Genomic DNA, 24,619 nt, shown 5'->3' on the forward strand with positions numbered 1-24,619 from the left:
GGGGGGTGCCTTGGAACCCAGTTCCTGGAGTAAAAGTTGTGATGGAATGGCGATCTCTTTCATTTTCAAAAACAGAGTCAATGTTTTCTTTAATTGGGTAAATTGTGTATTTATGCAGTTTTATTTCAGTGTTTTTGAAATAAATCTATTTTTGCCGAGCAAACTTGAACGCAGCACAGAAGCTTGTCAGCGTTGGCATCTGGCAACACAACAGACCACCGGGCAACAAGCAGGTAAAAGGAAGATCCGGCACGCTTTCAAATTTCTTTCAACTTCAGTGGAAGTTTTTGACATTTAATGTCTACCTTGTAACATTCGTTTTGATTACTTGGCGGTTCATGTCTTTATTGTTAAAATGAAAACGCACAACACATAAAGTCTGATGTTCTCCTTTCACAAATTTGTGAATGATGGTCCAACAATTTTGTCAATTAATGTTACATTTATTTTCCTGTGCAGGACAAACTTCCCTCTGAGTCTTTGCAACACAAAAAAATGTCTTTATGTGATGTGCAAACATGTAAGAAAAAAGATATATTGTACACAAGCAAAAAACACGTCCACTGAATGCAGATTAATCACATACGTTTGTTTGAAAATGATCCTGTGTTGCAGCCAAAAATGACAAAGAATAACTCAATTTACAGCACAGATACATATTACACAATCAAGACAGAGTATTTACTGTCTAAAACAAGACATCTAACAACTTTTAAATTGTTTAATATGAAAGCATATCTTTACCTAATCATATATCAGTGTAAACAATTCAAAAATGTTTCTTAATACATCCCATCCAAAATAAGCATGGAGAATTTCATTTCAAATGAGACGAGATGTCATTTTGCAGGTACATCTCTTATTATCTATGGGCTGAACATTTTGTAAACACATTCATTGTCCTAGAGGATGACTCCTAATACAATGATCACCTGAGTTTAGGAGTCACAGTTTCCATGGTGCTTTGGGAATGTAATTGAGAAGTATAATGTTGCCATGGATTCAGTATGGGCTACAACTTTTCTATGATTTCTTAGCAGATTTCTAGACGCGTATTTACGATGGATTCGCAGATGGAAAGATCAGAAAGGAAGTAAGTCCCGTTGAATCTAAAATGAGGTGCATCATGTCTGTGTGTTCAGATTGGACTCAAAGAAGGATTGTGACGATCGGCACTAAGGGTTTTGATGTACATTAACAGCCTCCACTGCTGAGTGTGTTGATAAGCTGGCTAAATCCGACTACAATAACTAACTTCCCAGCAGGCACCTGTATTTATGCTTTACCCGTTCCTTGGGAACTCCCCATTCAAGTTCTTCACACTCCCCAGAGGAACGCACCGCAAAGTTTCAAAACCTTAAACATCACAAACAGAACTTAAGAATTGGGATTTGTTTCCAACAACACAGTACCTTATAAGCTAATGACAGAGTTGCTGTTGACTATTTAAAGATCTTGCTAATATTATGTGCTAAGACATTAATAAATTATCCATCCATCCATCCATCTTCATCCGGATGGTTTTATTAAATTAGTCAGACTAAATTCAAGATGGCTTTAAATTCCACAAACACCACTAACTTACAATGCAGAGCTTAAAGCTTGAATTGTTAAGTAGTTTTATCATATTTAGTGATTATTATTGTATGTCAATGGACACTGTAAGTGTAACAGGAGTAAGTGAATAATACAATGTGATTCCAATGGGAACAACCATCCCAGTCACAGAAATGCGGCAATTAGGTTTCCCAATTCCAAAGAAGTTTAATCCATAGTAGCGTTATAGGAACTTGTAATGCTGTAACAGCAGCTGATGATGGAAGTTAGCAGTGAGACAGCTACATAATGGAGGACCTCCATCCTGGCTGATGCTGCACAGTGCAGCTGCATCATTCAAGCTGAACCTCTTTCTCTGTCTTTGTAACTGGTTCATTGGTTTCACCCCCTCCTATTCACACTGTGCCATTTGCCGACCCACCACTGCCTATCCATAATCAATCATGCTCTTTAGACAGGTCTCCATGTCTGCAGGGTGTGTCATGCAGGAGGACAGAACTGAAAAGCAGTCAATGCCACCCATTCTGTCATAATACTTACGGCCAATTACTGCTTCTGGGTTAAGTAGCCAGACGTGCACCTCTCAAAAAATTGAACAATGAACAACGCAGATATATAGATATATATATAAGTATCTATATATCTATATAAATAGATATATAGATATTTAAATCGACCATTGTAAATGCCGATACTGATAGATTGGGAAATGCTCAATATCGGCCGATAATATCGGCCCGCTGGTATTTCAGTTGGGCTCTAGTTGTTGTGGACGAAGTACACGCGGCGATACACTTGTAAGAGCTAATTTAAGCTCACGTTACTATATTGTGTTAACTTTCATTTAATGTTTTGGAATGTGGAATTTTCTTTTGTGAAGTGCAAATGTTCCATCTTAAAAACTTCCTTCATGAGACTATTTGGTAGCAGGGCTGTACTGGTATCACTGTACTAGTTCCTCATGTAAAGCATATTTGAGTATCTTTTTTGCTCTGGTTCACTGTCTGATTATAACTTAAACTCATCTGGATAAGGTAGCTTACTTGGACTTTACTAAAAGGATCTCAAGAATAGTCATGTCTGCACACAAACATGTGGTACAAACAGCCAGTCTATAGCAATGCTAGCAGCTCTGTAAGGCACGTTGGTGCATTAAGCTAAATGATCAGATCAGCATGCTTAAATGCTCCCAATGCTGGCATGTTGATGTTAAACAGGTATACTATTTACAGTGTTCACCATCTTAGTGTAGCATGTTAACATTAGCTTATTACCAGTAAACACAAAGTTGCTACAGATGAGACGGATTAGTTCTGAAGGTATTTGGTCTTTAACCAAAGCATTAGACAAATTTATTTGATGACCTGATAGATATGGATATCAATAAGAAATAATTTGTAGGTAAGTTCTTGTTTCATGTGTGCATTTATGTGGATATTTGTAGATATGAGTGCGTAGGTACTGTATATGTGTAGATATGCATGAGTGTATACATGTGTATGGGCTTGTTGGTTTTCCTTGCCATAGAACTCTGGTGAACCATGGAGTGAAGAGCTTCCCATGGTCGACTATATTTAGTTAACTATGCCCTACTGATAAAAAAAAAACTTTGGAATAGCAGCATTTGGATAATTGAAGAATGGAAAATTTCAAAATATATTGTGTGTGTAGTACAGCTATAACTGAGTGAGAATATATATAAGAATGTGTTTGCCAAAATAAATTTAAAAAGGAAAAAATAAATTGTGACCTGACCGTTGGATCTGGTCCGTGGATCAAATCCTCCTCTGGGGAACATGAAAGTCTATACTTAATTTCACAGCAATCCCTTTACTATATGGGAAGATATTTTAATAACAACCTTATGGGGGCACTAGATGCATAAGGCTATGTCGGTATAACATTCAATGGAAATCTATATAATTGATAAATTATTTTATTCTGATACAAAGTCCTGTACTGACCGACATCACAATTTCTTTAGTTGTACAGGATGCATGCAAGAAGAATTTGTGTTACAACATCCAAGCAGCAATGGAGATGACCACGCTGTCTTTTTCTCAGTCTGAACCCCCTGAGTACAAACTCAAACTGAGAGCACAGCGTCACCTCTTCAATTTGAAGTGAAGGGTCTTCTTTCCTTCTACTTTCAAAATAAAAGCGAGGACAGTAGAATTTGTGAGCCACCAGACGAAGACATTGAGCAGCATTTAGTATGTGTATTATCTTGAAAACTAAAACGACATTAAAGTTGTCAATAAACTTTAAAAGTAGTTATTAGCTCGTCTTCCATCTACAGTGCATGGCCACGCTGTCATGGATGCATAAAATAAAATCACTTTTCCTAAATCCTTATAATAACTACAGTATATTCAAAAGCTGACTTTCTTCCAGAATTAGTTTTCAGTTCTGTCAAATATTTTTGCTGTCAATATACTACCATTTGTAAAGTGTGGGAATGCTTGCAAGATTTTTTTGGTTCAGAATGATGTCGGAAGGCAGAGGGGGTCCTCAGACGAGGATCCAACAAGCACTTTTGAGACTAGAGTTGTTGCTGAAATGCTTTTTGTCAAAACACATTTGACATGAAAATCAAATGGTTGTGGTATTGTTCCTCAACAAAGGAAACGCATCAGACTGGATCAAATGCCCAGAGTAAGTTGTCACTTTGGCTAGTAACAGAGATGGACTAACCAGTTTCAATGCATATCTGCTAGGGACCAGGATAGTTGGTGTGTCCTTTGCAAAGCTTGTAGTGCTGATTTTAAGGTAGGGCACTGTGAGAAGAAAGACTATAATCTGAAATTACAAAATCATCAAAAGAAACCAAGCACTGGATCAACTGCGCAGCAAAAACACTATATTCCTATGTTTTTAGTGCTGTACCCACAGGCTGTTGAGGCCAGCGACAGAGCAAGGGACACACTGAGGAAAATAATGCAAGAATTGTATACATGCTGTTTGATTTGGCCTCTGGATAGGGAAATGAGGGTTGTGTTTAATCACAACCTTAATCCACAGGCTATAATGGGGCATTGTGGTCATGAGCCCTGGGTTTAGGGCTTGTACACCCCCAACTCTATGGCACCACTTTCAACCCTGAGGGCCGTGCGCCAGTTCAGACAGACCCACTGAGACCTCATATGATCCCTGGATCAATGTGGCACTAATGCTACTTTCACACACAAACCCAGCATTTGATGCAGGATCAGGAACATCTGTTTAACACAACTACCATTTACATGTAACTAGTGCCTACACACGTGACCCTACCACCCCCCGTCCTCCAGAATCTCCATTGGTTCCCTGTTTGCATCGCATTTTCATGAAAGACCAAAGTGCAGCTGGATACTTTACATAAATATTTCAAAAATAAAACACCTAGGTTCATGGTGACTTTGTCTGTCTTGACTTCTCACTGCGAGACAGAGAGAGTGATACACACACACACACAACCACATATACGCTACACATATCGTTCTATTGAAGAGAGGGAGAGACAGAGATACAACAGGAGAAGGATTGCTTTGTGATCGGCGCATTGCAATACATGTCTGGTATGAATGGCAGGGTGCGGGATCATCTACGCTACGTGTGTTTTGCTGTCATACTGTAAGTAGGTGATGCTGATATTCAGTTTGTTTGTAGTCGTCAGCCAATCCCATAAAACAACTCAAACCAACAGTGAATTAACATGTATTGTATGTATCCCAGCCTCATATATATTTTCTGTGCCACAGACCTCCATTGTTGTTAAAAACAAATCCACGCGTTGCACTGGGTGACACGTTCCTTTATTACCTACGGCTGTAACTAACAATTATTTTCAGTATTGATTCAGCTGCTGATTTAATTATTTTGTCAATAAAATCACAAAAAAATCCATCACAATTTCCCACAGCTTCAAAATCCAAAGATATTCAGTTTACAATCATATTAGAAAGAAAAACAGCAAGTCCTCACTTCTGAGAAGTAAAATCACGGAACATTTGGTCTTTTTGCTTGACTAAAATGATGAATCGAAAATCAAAATAGTCGCCGATTCATTTTCCGTTGATCAAGTAATAAATTCATCAACTAATCGTTTCAGCTCTACCATGAGCGCACAAAGTAGTTTGCTTTGACTCAATAAAAGTATATGATAAATATTTGCATCTTGATTGGAAGAAATGGTCTTACCATTGAGAGCCAGACAAAAAATATGGAATATTCAAAATCCTGCAAGTTTACAAGTTGCAAAGACTGCTAGGACTGGTATAAAAAATAGTTTTTGAAGCAGATTTTTTAGTGGGTCTGATGAGTTCCTACTGGTCTAAACGGACAACGTTTTGTTTACGGGATGGTTCTGGTGCCGCCGAAGATTCTGAACCTTGGTCAATTCGGTAAACATCCTCCGAGTAAGAACGGACAATTACATTACAATTATCTTTTTGGGGGGTCAAATACTCATCACACACTCAACAGCCATAGAAGCAGGCAGGTTTTTTATTATTAAAGGCCAGTTATTTCATGGCTCAGGATATTATGCATCCTGATAAAGTTCCTCCTCCCCCCCCCCCCCCCCCCCCCCCCCCCCATCACATACCCTTCACCATACCTAGAGATTGGCATGGGGAACTTTCCGTAAAATCATCTCTCAGTGCTAATCAAACCAGTTATTGGGCAAACTGAAATAAAACCATGCCAATCTGACATGGCACCCCCTCTTTTCTCTGCTTCTCTTCATAGTCGTCAGATTCATCTACCATATAATCAAAAATATAATAAAACTAGAGAGAGGCAGGGTAGTAGAGCCTGACCAGGCTCCTCTCTTTACCCTGTATCTAAGTTATGCTGTAATAGTTTTAGACTGCCCGGGGACTTCCTTTGACACACTGAGCTCCTCTCTCCTTTATTTTACCATCTGTGTGCATCCATGTCCCAGAAATGCCTGTTACTAACCTAGCTCTGGGGAGTCACTCCCCTGAGTCCTTATGTTATTTTTCCCCCAGCATGTTTCCTTGGATCAGGGAGGCTCCAAAATCATGGTTGCAGCTGTTGTCATGGTCCTGCTCCACATCCTGCGATGCTCTGCTACACCCTGCTACGTCTGCTGTGCCTAATAATGCCGTGCTGTGCCCTGCTATGCCATGAACTACTACAAACTATTTCTTTTAGTCACTGTTCCATTATCTTTTACTGTGACTATTATTGCCACTGTTCATTTCAACCCCTGTCGCACTGTTGCTTGCTTTGGAGGGGAATACTACAACTGCTGGGTCCTTGTACATCATAGAGTTTGGTCTAGACTTACTCTATCTGTAAAGGGTCTCCAGATAACTCTTGTTATGAATTTACACTATTAATAAAATTGAATGGATTTGAATTGAATGGCAATTTCTAGGTAGGGAGATCCCTCTCACCCTGGACTCAAACTGTTTGAACCCCTCCCCTCTGGCTGGAGGACACGTTCCATCAGGACCAGAACCTCACTCCATAAAAACATTACATATGCCCATTGCATGTACTTTATATTCGTTGCAATCTTGCACTCAACCAATCAGCCTTTTTTTCTCATGCAAAGGTTAACTTTGTATGTATTTAATAGTTTTTTTGTATTTAATGTTTGATATGTTTGTTTATGCATGCACCTTTCACCAAGGCAAATTCCAAGTGTACTTATTGTGACAAGTAAACCTATTCTTATCCTGATTCTGACAAGAACGTTTCCCTATGTTGATAATACTGACACACCACTTCACTGCCTGCGTACACATGGCAGTCACCAAACAACATGGACCTGATGATTTTCTTAAGCTATCTGACGTGTTACTCTGTGTAAAACATATACTTATCTCGGCTGTAAATAAATACATTTAACAAGGACCTGCATCGTTAATTTTGAATGTTTGGTAGCTGCTGGTGTAATAACATAAAAGAATAAAAACCAAGTAGTGGGAAAACGCCACTATGAGCCATAATGACGTGTCTGTAATCCCGCTTTAGCCACAGAAATCCGGTGGGAAAATGTTCCAAGTGCAGAAAGTCTTGTGACTCACTTTGATTTGCTAATAAGTACGGGCCGTTTAGGCCATTCTCCGACATGAGCAGGGACGGAGGGCTAACTCATGAATGTCCTCATCGTACTGAACTGTTGAGAAGATTCTGATCATCAATAAGGAAAAAAACACAGACTGAAAAGGGGATTGACTAATCCAAAACTGTACGCAATTTTTATAAAAACATACTGTACATACATTAAAAAGAACATAACCAATATGTTTAAATTGGCGGTTAAATGAGCAAGAACATGGCAGGAACAAGAGAACAGGCTTTGGGGCACTTCTGAGTAAAGGCCCGAAACCTTAGGCCCAAAATGAAGATCGGCTAAAACACACTGGTACCTGGAGCTGGGTAGCGCTTGTAACCAACAGCGGAAATTGCTGTGATCTAGCCATGTCTCGTTAAAAGTACACTTTACCATTTTCCACACGTAGGCCTAGCCAAACGCAGACATAGTTTCGTGGGCGGGTGTTGCAATAATCACGGAATTTGTAGTTTTATCACCACGCATGTACCAACACTGATTTCCTCCAGAAAGAACTACAACACACCATACCAACGTTCTAAAGGCCGCTTTCTGCTGGTTTTGTTTCAGAGCAAAGACTCTAGAGCTCTGCTCTTCGTGCTTTCTGACCAAGCTGGGAAGTTAACCCTCGCCTTGAATTCATGTGGTTCATGGAGAAGGAGAACCAGGAAATGAGTCGAGGCGGAAATGCAACCACCAAGCCACGGACGAGCAACGCTACAGGTAGTTTCATTTTTCGAGAGGTGCACGTCAGGCCACGGCACAGGGTCTGGTGCAGGTTTTTGTCTCTATGTACAACATGCAGTACATAACCACGGCGTAGATTTTACGCAGAAGCATTAATTACGCTTAAGGCTAAGGCGCAGAACTCAAGCCGTTTTGAATGTAAAATCAATGTGAGCATCAGAACTAAATACATCACTTTGCTCAGATCTAACGGTTGACCCAGTGGATGACTTTACGTTTTTTTAAGCGTTATTTATTTAACTGCTCTAACATTTCCATCGTTTTAGACACAGATATAATGATCATAATGGCCCACAAACCTAGGGAAAACACTGAACATCAGACGAAAGAATGGGCTTTTCACAGGAAAGGAAAGCCAGGCTCGTCCTGCTCCTGAGGACTGAATAATGGCGGCTCTCATGTGGCTGGAGAGCAGCAGGTCGATAAAGCCGCTGCAGGCTGCTCTGTGCAGGGCTCTGCCTGCCACTCTCTGACTGGAGGGGGGGGGGGGGGGGGGGGGGGGGGGGGGGGGGGGGGGGGGGGGGGGGGGGACATGCAACGCCAAGCCTGATCCCTTCAGAATGCACAAAGTAACAGCCGCTGGCAGGACGAGACATCAGCAGAGCAGCAGCAGTAGTTACTTAGTGTTATTTACAGACATATTCTGCTGACCAGGCTGTCTGTGATGGACTGCAAGCTGCAGCTTTACGGACACGAGGTGTAGTGCTTTAGACCAGAAGGGCACTGTCTGTGGTTACATTTATTTTACTAAAACGACAGCTCTTGCAGATTTACTAGTATTATACTGTATATGATTTACCTGATCGTATTTTGTTTATTTGACTCTCAATCAAACAATGAAAAAAACAAAGTCTTCCATTTATTGACAACTAGCCAGTGCACATGTGATACCTAGAAGCCACGTGCTTGAGCTTTTCAACTCTACCCTCTACAAATACAACTAAAATATGTTGCTGTTTGCACAGTTATCAGCACGGTGGGGAAGAATGGCTGACGCAGGCCAGGAAACACAGGCTGCCTAATGGAGACGGATGAAGAAAAGACGAAGTCAAGTCATTTCATGTTTCCAGCTCTGAGGGTGAAGGACGGTTCGGCTAATTTACTACTGTGACATTTTCTTGCAGCAGATCCTTATTACTGAGGGAGTGATTGCACTCACATGGAAAAGCCTATCATAAAGAAAATAATGATTGTTACTGTTATCTTCCCACATGTGCTGCAATCGCAGAGGAGACGAAAGGGAATATTTATGAGGTCAGGAGATTTAGCTAAACAAAAGCCATTGTGATCGACAGGGAAAACAAGACTGGTTTCATGGGAATAGTTAAATCCATGAACAATGTTTCAATTCAGGAAGGTCAAACATAATGGAGTGAACAGATGTGAAACAGGAGCAGGTGGGTGAATGGAGTTCTACAATAATAATTAAATGAGTGAAATGAAGAAACACAAGTATGAACAATTTCATATGTATGTATTTAAACAGAATCATACTGTGGAGAAACAATTCCATGCAGGGAGTCAGTGACGATTCCCGTTTCAAAATGAGTTTTCATTTCATATTTTCGTTTTGGCACCGTCCCTCCTGTTAACATTTTACTCCCTCAGGTTGACTGCTGAGATTGAGGGCGACATTGCTAAGGAAACGTACGACAGATCAGAGATGATTTTATTGGCAAGAGAAAAGGCTCAAGAGGCTACAAAGACCAGCAGGCTGATGTTTACAAGTTTTAGCACTGCCGCTAGCAAGCTAATCCATCTGCATATTTAGTCCCAGATACTACAATACATTGATCTTTAATGTCTTTTTACTAAAGCAGCATCTGGACAGAAACTCTGAAAAGAGCTGAATAAAGTCTTTAGCTGGGCCACATTAAGAACCACACATTAATCAATGGAAAATTATATAATTGTAATGCACAGATCGGCAAGTTGTTTCTATTGAGGGGACCCTCAAATGTTGTTTTTATTAAGTCATGGCATAAACATTTAGCAAAGTCCTTGGTGGTTGGCTAGCTTCGCAATCACTTCAGCATAACACAAGAAGACAGTTAGCAGGGCTCCCCAACTAGCACCTTTGGCAGATCATGTCGGTCCCTCAGGCACCGGAACTATCCCGTAAATGAAACGTTCTTGATATAGACACACTATCTCAGACTAGCTCGTCTGAAAACGATATTCCAGACGATTTACTAACAATGTACAATGCACGTACAGGTAAGGCTGATAACGCTGATGGACAGGGGAACTCTGTTGCAAATTGATCCAATAAGATCTGGCCTCCTGCGCATGTAGGCAGAAAGGCTGGGATGCTCCACAGACGTTGCAGACTTGCAGACTTGTGTTGGTCAAGCGATTGCACAAGCAGTTTCAGGAAAGTGGCTGCACAACAGAACAACACAAGACCACAACACAACCCGGCATGTCCAAATGTCTCCATTTTAGGGGCTCTCAAGCCAGAGTGGTGTGGACGTGAGGTGTAAACGCTTTAAAAGATGTGTTTTTAAATGAAAAATGTATAAATGTGAATGTAGCCTGAGTGGAGTCAATAATTATAGGGTTTCTTTGCTCTGACTGTGCCATGTTTGCCAAATGAAATGTCAGAAAAACTGAAACCGCCAATTTGATCATGCAGAGTTAACAGTTCATTATTGTTTCTATAATTAGTCATAAGAACATGCTGGTGATATAATTATATGACATATTCTCTCTTTCTATGTGAGTTAAGCACTAACTACACATTACAGCCAACAGCCTGTAGCTCATTTCCAATCCAAACACAAACAGGTTCCGGTTTCCCACCCTACCTGAACTCCCTCCATCTATAAGCCCCACCTTGATGAACTCAAACCACACAGGCCAGCTCAACTCCTACAACCGGCTAGCAGAAGATTAACCCAGGTTGCCCAAGCATTATCTAAACACGAGAAGCTTTTGTCGCGGAGGTTTAAAGGCTGTGAACCCTCAGTAGGCAGTGTTGTGCAACCTGCTGCCCACTGACTGAGAGAATGCAGCGAGGATGCGAATGCCTGGATGATCCAGGTGAAAAAAACAGGGTGGCAGGATAAGATAGGAAAAAAAGACAAGGGAAATAATTTAAGGCCCTGACATCTTGATGAGGGGGCCTTGTAAAGTTGACTTCTGATCTCCATGTGAAGGAGGATGAGCAAAAAATGAAGTTTCATCAGCTTGATCAGTCAAGTGTGCAAGTTTTATTGTCTTGGTGTACTTCAGATCAACCTTGCTAACGATTTCTTCCATTCTTTCTTTCTTTCTTTCTTTCTGAGACCTACAGTTATGTCTGTTTTTGATCCTCACCCTCAGCCCAACGCCCAAATATAGAAATAGAAAGCATACTATCCACTCATCTCAGAAGTAGTGGAGGCATGTGTGGTAACAACAAAGTACCAAATTTGGGATCTTTATTCGATGAAACCGGATGTTTCTGACGCAACCCTCCAGCCATTTCAAACAGCTTTCAGGTCATTACTCAATAGTTTTTAAATTTTATTTAATGCTGCTTTTGCTTGACCTGCATCACACTGCACCTCATGTCATCTGAAAAGCATGACTGACTGGATAATTAACTGTCTCATGTCTGAATTGATAAGAACGACGAACCTTAAAAGCAACCTGCGTTGATTTGCTTTATTGATCATGCCTTATATTTCTTCAATCCTTCAAGAGGCGTATTGTAGGCGCATCATAAAATCATAAAAATCATAAAAGACCCTGGCCATTTTATGCTACAAAACCAAAAAACACATTGCAGCCAAACCAGCCTCTCTCAACCCTTTCTGCCTCAACCCAACTTGCATGTGGCATGCCAGTTGCTGAACTGCAGTTTGCTAAAGCAAGCGAGTTGGTGTTTGGGAGGCACAAAGACTCCATTGTCCTGCTCCTGGGCAAGTCTAGAGACTTTTTAAGCAAAACCAATTCATGGTGGTTATAATGTTCAGAAGACAAGCGAGATGAGGAGGAAATTCACAGGGTTTCTTGCCCCTATTAGTCCATAAGAGACAAAGTGATTCTTGAGAGGCAGTCAGTTGATCCAAAGCAGGCAAAAACAGGCTCTAAAATAATGACTAAATAATTAAATACAATTGCAGTAGAATAAATTTGAATTATTGCACAGGATCCAGTAGGTATTCCCTTCCCGACAGTTAAACGGTAAATAACAATATTTAAATTAAAATAAAAAGGTTATTTATAGGACTCATGATATGCTGCTTTTTTGACACTTTTATATAGGCCTTAGTGGTGCCCTAATACTGTATCTGAAGTCTCTTTTATATAGACCTTTGTGGTCCCCTAATACTGTATCCAAAGTCTCTTTCATATAGACCTTAGTGGTCCCCTAATAATGTATCTGAAGTCTCTTTCAAAAAATTCAGCCTTGGTGCAAACTCACAGCCACTAGAGCCAGTCCCACAATGAGCTTTCCTTAGTATGTGCCATTTCTAAGTCTGTAGCTATTGAGGAGGAGAGAGGGGGGCAAGGTGGAGGCTTGTAGTGTGCCCTTGACCAACTGCCACTGTGCTCGTTTGAAAGCCATGATGTCTCTCTCTCATGGGTGGGCCAAATTCTCTAGGCGGAGAATAGGGAGGTAATCCTGCCCATTATGACCTCACAAGGGGCAAGATTCCAGATTGGCCCCTCTGGGCTTTCATTTTGTCAAAGGCAGAGCAGGATACCCAGGGTTCGGTTTGGGGGCGGGGGGACTCATATTAATGTTAAAAAATCTTATGGAGTAAAGTTTTTATGCCATGGGACCTTTAACGAAATGGTATGTATGGTAAAAAAAAGATATACTACATCTATTTGCTAGGCAGATACTGCTAACGACCTCGTAGGTTGATTATGTGGGGAAAGGAATGCTCAGCATCCAGGAAAGCGTCCAGGAAAGTGGCTGCACTTTCAACTGTCCACTGCCCACGACAATGCATGCAACCGCTTGGCTGTGCATTGGGTACAACTCCACAGCTGTCCGCTGATTCTGGGACTCAGTTTCCACCTATTCAGTTAATGGTTAATGATCGGTAAACGAGGGTTGGCCGAAGAAGAATAAAAAGAAATCAAAATTAGCATCCCTAGAGCTGAGTGTGCGTATGGCCAAGGGAATGAAAACGCTCTTAAAGGAGAATTCCGGTCGATTTCAACACATACAACATGTAAAAACAGGCAGTAACCTGACGCAACAATAGGGCCTGGAGAGCTGCAAGAGTTCAAGAGTTCAAGAGCTATTGAGCATGCGCAAAGGTAACTAAGCAACAGTGGCTCTTGAACTTTTGACCTGCTGCAGGCGGCAGCTCTGCTCTCCTGGCTCCACTGGTGTCAGGTTACAGGTGGATTGTATGAGTTTGACAATCGGCTAGTGTGGACTTCAACCAGGAAATAAACAGAGGTCTGGATTAAAGTTTTATGCCTTTCTGTCCAATCTACTGCAGTCAGAATTACTGCGTTTGAACATGTTTAGAGGTTAGAAACAAGTTGAAAAACTTGCCCTGTTTAAGCCTGTTGGGTGCTAACTCTAGCAGAAGGATAACAAGGTGTAGGCAGCACCGATTGGTTTTGATTTCATTGCTACTGACAGTACTCCAAATATCCAAACAACAGAGCTACGTGTTGGAATAGACCGGAGTTCTCCTTTAAGTCTGGTGGGCCGTGCTTTGAGGGACCAGTAGCGCCTGCCAGAGGGCAAACAGTCAAACAGGTGGCATCCAGAAGGGTCCTTCAGTGTGTTGTTGGCTCTGGTGAGGCAGCGAGAGCTGGAGATGTCTACCAGGGAGGGAAGCCAATGATTTTCTGTGCAGTGGTGATGACACCCTGAAGAGCTCGGTTGTTTGATTCTGAGGTGCCACTGTACCGCACTGGGATGCAGTATGTCAGTATGCTCTCAATGGTGGAGCAGTAGAAGGCCACCCGGAGCTTTCTTTTTGGTAAACTCTGTGAACACAAGCAATGTTCTTAATGCTGATTCATGTGTAGAGCCCCTGGTGATACTTGGAGCAAAGTTTCATGTTGTGTCGAGCCTTCTTAGTGTTTGTAATAGCAATAATAGTGATTTTGATTGCGTACATATTAGTGCCCCTTGCACTCCCATTCAAAAGGCCATTTGACCGAAAAACGAGAATACAGTAAATCTAAAAAGTGGAGCTTCCATCCTGAATATGCTTTTCAATGAAAGTTTGACTCGGGTACATTCGCAAAAAGACCCTAGGTTGCATTTTTGCGAGAGTTAAGCTTTAAAGGAAGTTTTCCTCACAACCTGAGGTTTCTCCCCAAAAGGAAATGTTTCCTCGACACGGTCAAACTAAATGCCTACTCTTGGGGGAATTCATTGAATTGCTGTGTCTTTTTAAATTATAGAGTGTGGTCTAGATCTACTCTATCTGCTAATTGTCTTGAGATAACTCTTGTTATGATTTGATACTATAAATAAAAGAAAAGCAGTCCTAAATCGTTTGTCTTAAACGTATGTGAACCATGTCATTTGATATGCTACTTCAATACACAACAATTAATATTACTGGGACTACTACATATAGATATATAATATTTATGTTTATAGAAAGTCAACATCGCTGACAATCCCTGTAACAATTAGGCCACAAATAAGCACATTGACCATACACTGTTTCAACCTAGTCTTGCATTTTCTAACTCAGCTTAGATAGTTACAAAAAGACTTCTGAAGCTTGCCGAATAACTCTTTCACACTCATGACCAGATTTATCTTAATGCTGTTCAGCCATATTCAAACCAAGCCAGTCAACATACTGTAGTTTGATATGCGGGTGAGTTACACAGCATGTTCAGTAAACAGCTAACATCACTTAACAATCCGTTTTGCTTTGACGTTACGTAGTGTCTTCTGGGTCATGTATTTCTGTTTTTTTATGTCTGCAGATGATTTGGTTGGGCTGTATTTCTTCTTACAATATAACCCTTGATGCATTGGCAATATTGTTATTTCTGACAATCATTTCAATAAAGACAGAGAGCAAAACTAGCTGTGAATGATCAACGGGAGTTTTACCAGCGGATGAACGTGGACCTCCAGGTACTGGAGACATTCATCTGTATCTTTTTGTTTGTTAGCGTATTTTAGCCAACGGTTACACTACCACTTTTGCTGGGTACAGCAAAAGTGTGTGTGTGTGTGTGTGTGTTTTTGTGTGTGTGTGTGTGTGTGTGTTTGTGTTTGTGTGTGTTTGTGTGTGTGTGTGTGTGTGTGTGTGTGTGGAGGGGGGGATAATAAACACAAGAAAACAACAAAGACAGGCTTTACATAAGTTTCTCTCAGGCATTTCTTCTGCATTAAAATACCAAAATAAATCAATTAGCATAGCATGGCAGTTAAAAGTAATCTTGTTCAAATCCCTAAAAAACATTTGTTTCCATTTGGTATGGGCCCTAAATGCAGTATGCCTAGCTCTGGTCGTGTGGCCGAACAAAAAAAGGGGAACTGTCAATATGTAACCATGCTACAAGTTAAACTACACCCGGTTTGCTCTGTACTACCGGGAGTGTTTGATTAGTGTCCATGATTGTACTTCCGCCACATGGCCCATAGCCTGCCTCCAGGTGAACATGGTATACTGGAAACCAGAGACCATTATCTAACAGCCTTAGAGTGCCACATTCTTTGTCTAGCTGCGGTTTCTGAGAGGATTGGCTGACTGACATGCCCTTTGGCTACTTTCCAACCACAACCCCACCCACAACAAATACTGTAGACTCAAAGTGCTAGCTGGAAACCCAGTCTTCCACATGGTTCACAGCAAAAAGGTTGACCGTAGAAATAATCGGATTTGTTGTTCAATGTTATATTTGTTTTATTCCAAATTATTCTGCAATAACAACAATACAGAGGCAAATCAAATTTATGAAGCCCCTTTCATACATGGAATATATAACAGTTTAGACAGGACAGAGCTGACAAGACGATATGAACCGTAACGCTCACGCAATATTTGGCACCATATACCAGCAAGTCAGCCTAAAAAGGTTATAATATGAAGGAAGAAAACTTTTTTTGTTCTGTTTTTTTGCCATTTGAAAGAGGACAGGATAGAAATGGGGAAAATAGAGAGAGAGGGGTATGACATGCAACAAAGGTCAGAATCGAACACTGGACGTTGCAGTTATACGGCAGCGCTGTAACCACTCAGCTATCAAGGGGCAGTTTTCTGTTCTACACTTGCAGAACGGGGGGAAGGAAAGAACAAGTACAGAATAGCCATTTTCTGGTCACAGATTTTAAAATTGATTTTGCCACTGAAGCCCTTATTAATAATGATGATAATGAGTTAAGAGACACTATGCCCTTATCTGATCCTATCTGATATGAAAGAGACACAGGGTTTCACCCATGTTATGCAAGCCCGGTGACCCACCTGGCCTTAATTTCCCCCCACCAGGCCTAAGCCATTAAGCAAAGGGAATTTAAATGTATTTTTAAGATTTTTTTTATTAAACTACAGTTACAGTGGTTGCGGCTCAGTTGGACACTTAGGCGTAGACGTATTTCTAAATCTCAAGTTAGCTTGTAGCACTGACTTAATGTAGCACCCTATGGAGTCGGCCTTATAGCTTTTTTACATTCTTAATTTTGCAATTCCAATTCCAACTATTGGACTCTACATTTATGCTGCCATCAGTCTGGGAATGGCCCAAGCCGGGCCTTCATGGATTTTATTCAAGTCCTTTAAATCCATTAGATGCCTATAATTTGCATCACAAATCTCCCTTCATTCCTCATAACTTGGCCAAATCTAAACACAAACACACGAGGTACACCTTTGTCTTCCTAGAAAATCCTAGATAAATAACTGCTACACATATTGCAGAACTTGATTGTGTATTTAAAGTTTTCTTCAGGATCAAAGTAATCCAGTGATAGTTGTCTATAGTGCTGGGCAATATATCGTTATTATATTGATATTGTGATATGAGACTAGATATCGTCTTAGATTTTGAATATCATAATATGACATGAGTGTTGTCTTTTCCTGGTTTTAAAGGCTGCATTACAGTAAAATGTCATTTTTGGATCTTACCAAACTATTGTAGCTGTTCTATTATTCACCTTTACCCACATAGTCGTTACATCCACATTACTGTTGATTATTCATCAAAAATCTCATTGCGTTAATATTGTGTGAACGCACCAATAGCCAACACTACAATATCATTCCGGTATCGATATCGAGGTATTTGGTAAAAATATTGTGTTGTATGATTTTCTCCATATCGCCCAGCCCTAGTTGTCTGTACAAGGGTACACCTGGCTCCTTCACTTTTATTGATGCTAATTGGCCAAAAATGTAAACAATTAAAAGCAGAAGAACTCACAAGATCTTCATTTTATTCCGCATTATACTTCCTGTTTACATGCCCCTAAACTCCCAAATTAAAAAAGCAGCGTTGGGGGGCTCAGTGTCAGACTTTGAACCCCTACCCTGATACATTTTCTCATCTGGTTCACAGTTATTTAAAGGGGGAACACTGCACAAACGTAGAATGACAAGACGTTAAGGTGGCCTGTGGAGTTTTGTTTAAACTAACAAAGTTCTGTTTACATTTAGTGTTACTTTTGTATGTATCTTTGTGGCCTGCATACAATTACGATGCTCTTTATGTACAACTTGTGCTGTTACGTATGTAACATTCTCGTGTCTGTGTGCTTCGTGTGGAGCTTGCATCAGTTACCCTAGCTTAGCATAAAGACCGGATGCACTGGGAAACAGTTAGCCCGGCTTTGTCTAAAGTTGTTAAAATACAAACAACTGTAAAAGGGTCTTATCTTAAATATTCTAACCTGTGCACAAACAAAGAAATGATATGCTGACAATTGGAAAACAACAACAAAACTACAAACTGTGCTTATTGCTTATGTACTTATTCATGTCTGCCTGTGTATTGATTAGTATAGATTAAACACAGGAGACACAGCGTGTTGATTAGTGAGATTTAGGCACGTTTATTCACATGGGACAGGACCGGGACAGCTGTTTCCAGTCTTTAGGCTAAGCTACACTAAGCACTACTTGACTCCAGCTCTCAACTCAATATATACTGTATATATATTTAAAAAATATATATATATATATATATATATATATATATATATATATATATATATATATATATATATATATATATATATATATATATATATATACACACACAGATAAAATATATAAATATACATTATATTTTATCTGTTCATCTCTATCTCTGAAAGAAAGTGAAGTAGAATATTTAAAGTGTTGAACCTTTCCTTTCAAATTAAACCTCAGAACCAAACACACTAAAAACAAAAGTTGCAACTTACAGCGATTTCCCTACAGGCAGACATCGATATTCCAGTGCCTTCTATTTGTTTCAGGGCATACTCCTTCTCATCTTTCCTGTAGAGAAGAAGAGAGAAAATGGGAGCAACATTACTAGACGACACAGATTTTCTTTTCAACATCAATCTCGAGTGCTCTGTTGTTGCCCGGGACACTGCTGAGCATCAATTTTACCCTCGATGCACAGAGTGATGCTCAGGATTCAAACAACACCTCGGCCTCGCCATAGCTTTTTAGCTACGTCTTTGTGTTTGTTTTCGGCCATTTGCAGCTTGGTCATTTGCCCTCGTGAATCACATTTGTGCAACACCAGTGTATGAGTGAAATATGAGACGGCAGGATGGAGCACATTCAGCAGACACAGATGAAATACAACCGGAGCACAGAGGAGTGAAGAGGGCTAAAAGGAAAAACATTTATTTTTCAAAAAAGTGCAAAGAGGCATAATTAAAATGTCGACACAATCTGTGGACGGAATCCAGTAACAAGTTCATTCAGTGAGTGAGCAGGCCACACGGGTCAAACAGGTCCTGTCATGCTAACCAAACCCACTTCAGCCTAATTTGCATTGGAGATGGTGATGAAATCCCCGGCGCTCTCAGGCACACATCTCTCATACTAATTGAGTTGCACAGATGCTCAAAAGAGCTCATAATATTACATATTTTGGGCTGTAACATGCCCTTGTATGAATTCAGTCATATTGACATAAAAGGTTACTCCGCTAAGAGCTGAGGAAAACCAGCTCCTCCACATAATCCTCCAGGTATTTTATTTAAGAGTGCAACAAGTCTGAGCCTGCACGCTCTCTTCAACTATCAAACCAAAACCCATAATGATTTCCTAAAGCCCAAGGGGACATGTTGAGATTCCTTTTTTTTTTGGTCTAAATCCAAAAGTTCTTTTGTTTTATATAATATAAATTAAAAAAAAGCAGCATATCCTCACATTTGAAAAGCTAGAGCTAGAGAACGTTGAATGCTGAAACAGTTCGTTTTTTGTCCATCAACCAATCAAATTATCAACTAATTGTTCCAGCTCTTGAACGCATCTCAAAGACAATATCCAAGCAGTCCTTTATAAAGGACTTGAAAGCAATACTGGATAAATGCATCTTAGCAGACTTTGGTAGAACTTAAAGTCCCCTTTTAAAATATTACTTGAGTAAAAGTCTTAAATCTAACATTGACTGTACTTAAGAATCAAAAGTAATTTTATGATATTAAATGCACTATTAGAAGTAAAAGTAAACTCTTGTACTTTATGTGTGGCTTCTATATAGTGACATATAGGTTTCCACACCTTCTTAAACATTGAATTCAAAGTCTGACAAACATGTATTTTGACCTGTAGACCTGCATTTTCTATGAGCCCCTCCCAGGATCCACAGCTATGGGTACTCAGTCCTCTTTTCGCCCCGAGTCCGACACCCCTGCTTGCAAGTATTGAGTAACAAAGAGGCTGAGGGGAAATGTAGAGTAGAGTAAAAGTATTTTATTCAGGATATGTAGTGGATTAAAAGTAAAAGTTGCCAGAAAGGTCAATAACAACGTAAAGTACAGATAATTCTACTTAAGCACAGCAACAAAGTATTGGCACTGTGTTACATCCCAACACTGTATCCAAGGGACAGGAGATGACTTCTCACTCGTCTTTTACTCAAAATAACATGACAAAGGGGGGTTCCGTTGTCATGTCACTGAGAATCAGGCTTCATCAGAATCATCTCAGAATAATGTTTCATGTGGCACTGTAAACTTGATTTTGCCGTCTCACTTGTGGAAGAGAAAGTGATCGCTGACGCCGACTAACAAGGTTAGGCGGCCAATCAGAGGACTCTCTTTCGGTGACTCCCTCTGGTGTCGATTTAACATGCTGGAACAGCTGCTCAGAGATCCAACAGTGAGGGCACACCACGAGCTCCACAGCCACATGGTCGGCCACACACAACCGAATAACACCCAAAGGGTAACTGTCCTTCAGCCCCTGCAGCATTCCTCTTTGGCTGATTATTGTTTGCCAGCAATACCTCTGAAATGGCATCGCTCTGCAGTCACATTCGCAACACTGTGGTCTGTGGCTGCACTGGGGACTGGATCTTCTTAATGTGTGTACTATGCCATGCCAGCACCATAACCCTGTGCTTAACAAACCACCAGAGACAAGCAGCACTGCAAATGTTTTCTCTGAACCTAGTCTCGCATTGCAAGACCTACTTCCATAGCGCTGCTGAGGAGGGTCTGGATGGTCGACATCACATTCTGGGATGGGAGAAAAACGTGCTCTGGCTTATTGGCATTTCTTTAAACCAATCACAATTGTCTTGGGAGGGGCTAAGCGCCGGATGGAGCCACGGCGCCTTTGCTAAATAATCTCACGAAGGAACTTGTTTTGGTTGAATGTGTACGTTAAAAAGTGGTTTGAGTCGTCCTGCTGTCTGGATTTACCCTGCACAGATCTAAGGAGCAGGTAACCCTAGTCCTCAGAAATCCACCGGAGGTTAGAACGCCAACATAAAGAAAGAGGATGGAGACGGGCATCAACAGAGGCACAATTCCAGATTGTATGTATTTACTTCTTAAAACACTGACAACATGGACACCCGGATAGCTCAGTTGGTAGAGAGAGCACCCATGTCCGGTGGGTCACTGCTCAACGCAGCAGGCCTGGGTTCGACTCAGACCTGCAGCCCTTTGCTGCATGTCATTCCCCTCCCTCTCAGTACTATTAAATACTTTAATTGTGCAGATAACGCACACACAACGTTTTGGCTGTCTTTCTCAAATACAATCCAGGCTAACAGCAGAAACTCTACACATTCCACTCATAGTTTATCTTTCCATAAAAGTATTCCACAATATTACATTGTACAAACTGTAGCATTGTATCAAAGCATTAAAGCGTCCATATTATGCTCATTTTCAGGTTCATAATTGTGTTTTGAGGTTGTACCAGAATAGGTTTAGAAGGTTTCATTTTCAAAAAAACACCATATTTTTGTAGTACTGCACATTGTTGCAGATCCTCTTTTCACCCTGTGTGTTTAGGTCTCTGTTTTAGCTACAGAGTGAAACATCCCACTTCAATACTAACTTTGTTGGGAGTCGCACATGCGCAGTAGCTAGGTAAGATCACATCAATTAGATAACTCTTTCTCCAACTTTGGTCATTAAAAAGCTGGATTAGCTGGGAGACTTCCTCTAAACGGGGGGCACTTGTGGAAAACCTGCAGAACAGGGACATGGAAGTAGTTCTTTTGGAGATTATGGTCAACTAGTGTTGCAGCAGTGTTGTGATTGAGAACAAGCTAGCATGCTAGTGCTAGCATGTTACAGTCAGCCACCTTGTCTTGGCTAGTGACGTAGAAAGCTGTGCAGATTCTGAACAGCTCACCCGAAGACTGAAGGCAGAGGACATTCAGAAACCTGTATCTTTTTTTAAGACAAAAGTTAAAAAATCTTTGATTCCAGATTGTTAAATGTGAATATGTTCTAGTTTCTTCTCTAGTCTGTGACAGTAAACTGAATATCTTTGAATTGGGGACAAAACAAGACATTTGAGGACATCATCTTGGCTTCTGGAAACACTGATCCACATTTTTCACCATTTTCAAAGTGTCCTTGGGCAATGCTGCGCCATCCGAGTGTAAATGGAAATATGTAAATGTATGTGAGTGTTTATCTGATGAGCAGCTGGCACCTTGTACGGCAGCCTCGGCCACAGTTTGTGAATGTGTGTGAATGGTGAATGGTTGCTGTACTATATGGAAGCGCTATTTAAGAACAGCCCATTTATATTTAAATCCTAATTAAGGTAAAATGAGGCTGTAACCAGGCCCGCTTCTACAAGGGTGCAAAAGCATGCATTGCACCCTTAGTTTAATGTTTTGCAACCTCAGTTAAACGTGCAGTGTAATAAATAACAAATGATAATACTGTATTTAAACCAATTGTAGTAAAACTTACACTATTTGATAGACAGTAATTAATGAAAGGTAATGAAAGTTGTAAAGCACTTTGGTAAACTCACGTTGTTTTAAATGTGCTATAGAAATGTAATATAGAAAATGTAACTTGACTAAATATGATGTGCATTAGCTGTAGGGCTGGGAGATATATCACAATATTTTTGACCAAATACCTCCATATCGATACCACATATTGTAGTGTTGACTATTGGTGCTTTCTGTAACTTTTATTCTGGTGTTTTATGTGTCCTAATGTTTCTATTTTGTTTTCAACTGTATATTCATGTGTCTTATTGATTTTTAATGCTTATGACTTTTAACTGTTTGTACTTGTGTTTTATCTGTTTTAATGATTTTGTGTAAAGCACTTTGAATTGCCCTGTTGCTGAAATGTGCTATACAAATAAAGCTGCCTTGCCTTGCCTTTCACAAAATATTTACACAATGAGATTTCTGATAAATAATCATCAGTAATGTGGATTTAATGACTAACACAGCCTTTAAAACCAGGTAAAGACAACACTTATGTCATATTACGATACTACAATATCCAAAATCAAAGACGATATCCAGTCTCATATCACGATATTAATATATAATATTGACATGTTTCCCAGCTCTAATTAGCTGTATGCACATCATTGTCATAATAGCGTAATATCGTGTCAGGCGTCATTGTTTTAACCTAAATGTTACTGCACAACCACTGCACATTGTACTAGAGAGGTAATTACACATAACCTCTTCAATCACATCTGGTCACCAGTCACATCTGGCAGATAACCGGTCTCTGAAAAGTATTTTAGTTTTGTGCAAATGCTGATAACAAGGTTTAAAAAATTACATTATATAACAACACTGACAACAATTGGATGTGGATTGGTCACATCTGGCCAATAGGTCATTACACTACAAAAAAAAATCTAGAATGTCTGACCATGCAGCAGCAAAACAACTAACTATATACACTTTAAAGTATAAAAGGAAGGAAATAAAGCAACTTTTCTATCTCCCTGTAAGGGCTCTGCTTGCATTCCATTTCCTTTCTGTCAAGTCAGAGGGATTAACCTAAATTAACTGAAACTTTGCCAAATGTGTTGTAGCCATGGTGACACCGTTGACAAAGAACACATACGTTTAAGCATATCTGTCCATCTTCTGTTGCTGGTATGTATTTACATGCTTGCAGTAACAGCGTAAAGTCATAAAATGGTGAACAGACTACATTTGACTACGAGTGATAACAAAGTTTGGCAGCGTAGTGTTAACATTAGTGACTAGCTTGGCCACAAAAAGACGCTGAAATGTCCCTATCGCGTTGAATGACCATACCAGTACGTTTAAACACATTATAAGGACAAGCTGGCTTCGTCGGCACCGCGGAAGACGACACTTGCCAAACAAGTAGCACCGCTGCTTACTGTATTGTTGTGTTGTTTTGAGGGGGGTGAGGAAGGGGAGGAAGGGGGGGGGGGCCGTTGGTGAGTGAGTGAGTGAGTGCGTTACATGAAAACAAAAACACAGAGACACGGGTTATCGTTTCGGGGAGGTCCAAATCTAACGCCCCGGTTAACACACAACCAAGGTGTCAATAGCAAATGCACCGTGCAGTCAGCTCTATGTCAGTACAACAATAACGTTCACGGTTATCTTACCCGTCTTTGCGTTTAGCTTTATAAACGTGCCCGTAGGTGCCTCGACCCACTTTGCAACCTTCATATTCGAACAGATCTTCCACTCTCTCTCTCTCGGCCGCCAGCTTTGTTTTGAAGTCGTAATCCATTTCAACCCATAAATACGTCTTAATTTACAATAAAATAAAATATTAATTATTACATGCATTAATTAAATAATCTGGTCGTTTTATTCCCCCACCATTTCCTTGTTTGGGATTTTGGTCTGCTCCGCTTAATGTTCACTGGC

The 24,619-nt window shown here is 40.4% G+C and overlaps 1 protein-coding gene across 4 annotated transcripts in view; it reads right to left on the minus strand.

The window, feature by feature from the left end:
• The window catches only part of cdk19 (cyclin-dependent kinase 19), a 51,400-nt gene extending 26,781 nt beyond the window's left edge, over nucleotides 1-24,619 (minus strand). For 3 of the 4 annotated variants that reach the window (XM_034900991.1, XM_034900992.1, XM_034900990.1), the window contains exons 1-2: nucleotides 24,352-24,619; nucleotides 18,711-18,786 (exon numbers count right to left, since the gene is read on the minus strand). In XM_034900991.1, coding sequence (XP_034756882.1) covers nucleotides 18,711-18,786; nucleotides 24,352-24,479 — 204 coding nt within the window. In that variant the 5' untranslated portion in view covers nucleotides 24,480-24,619. The remainder of the gene's footprint in view (nucleotides 1-18,710; nucleotides 18,787-24,351) is intronic. The other variant, XM_034900993.1, reaches the window with a different exon arrangement.

The sequence above is a fragment of the Etheostoma cragini genome, chromosome 18 (genome assembly GCF_013103735.1).
Source record: "Etheostoma cragini isolate CJK2018 chromosome 18, CSU_Ecrag_1.0, whole genome shotgun sequence".
Lineage (NCBI taxonomy): Eukaryota > Metazoa > Chordata > Actinopteri > Perciformes > Percidae > Etheostoma > Etheostoma cragini.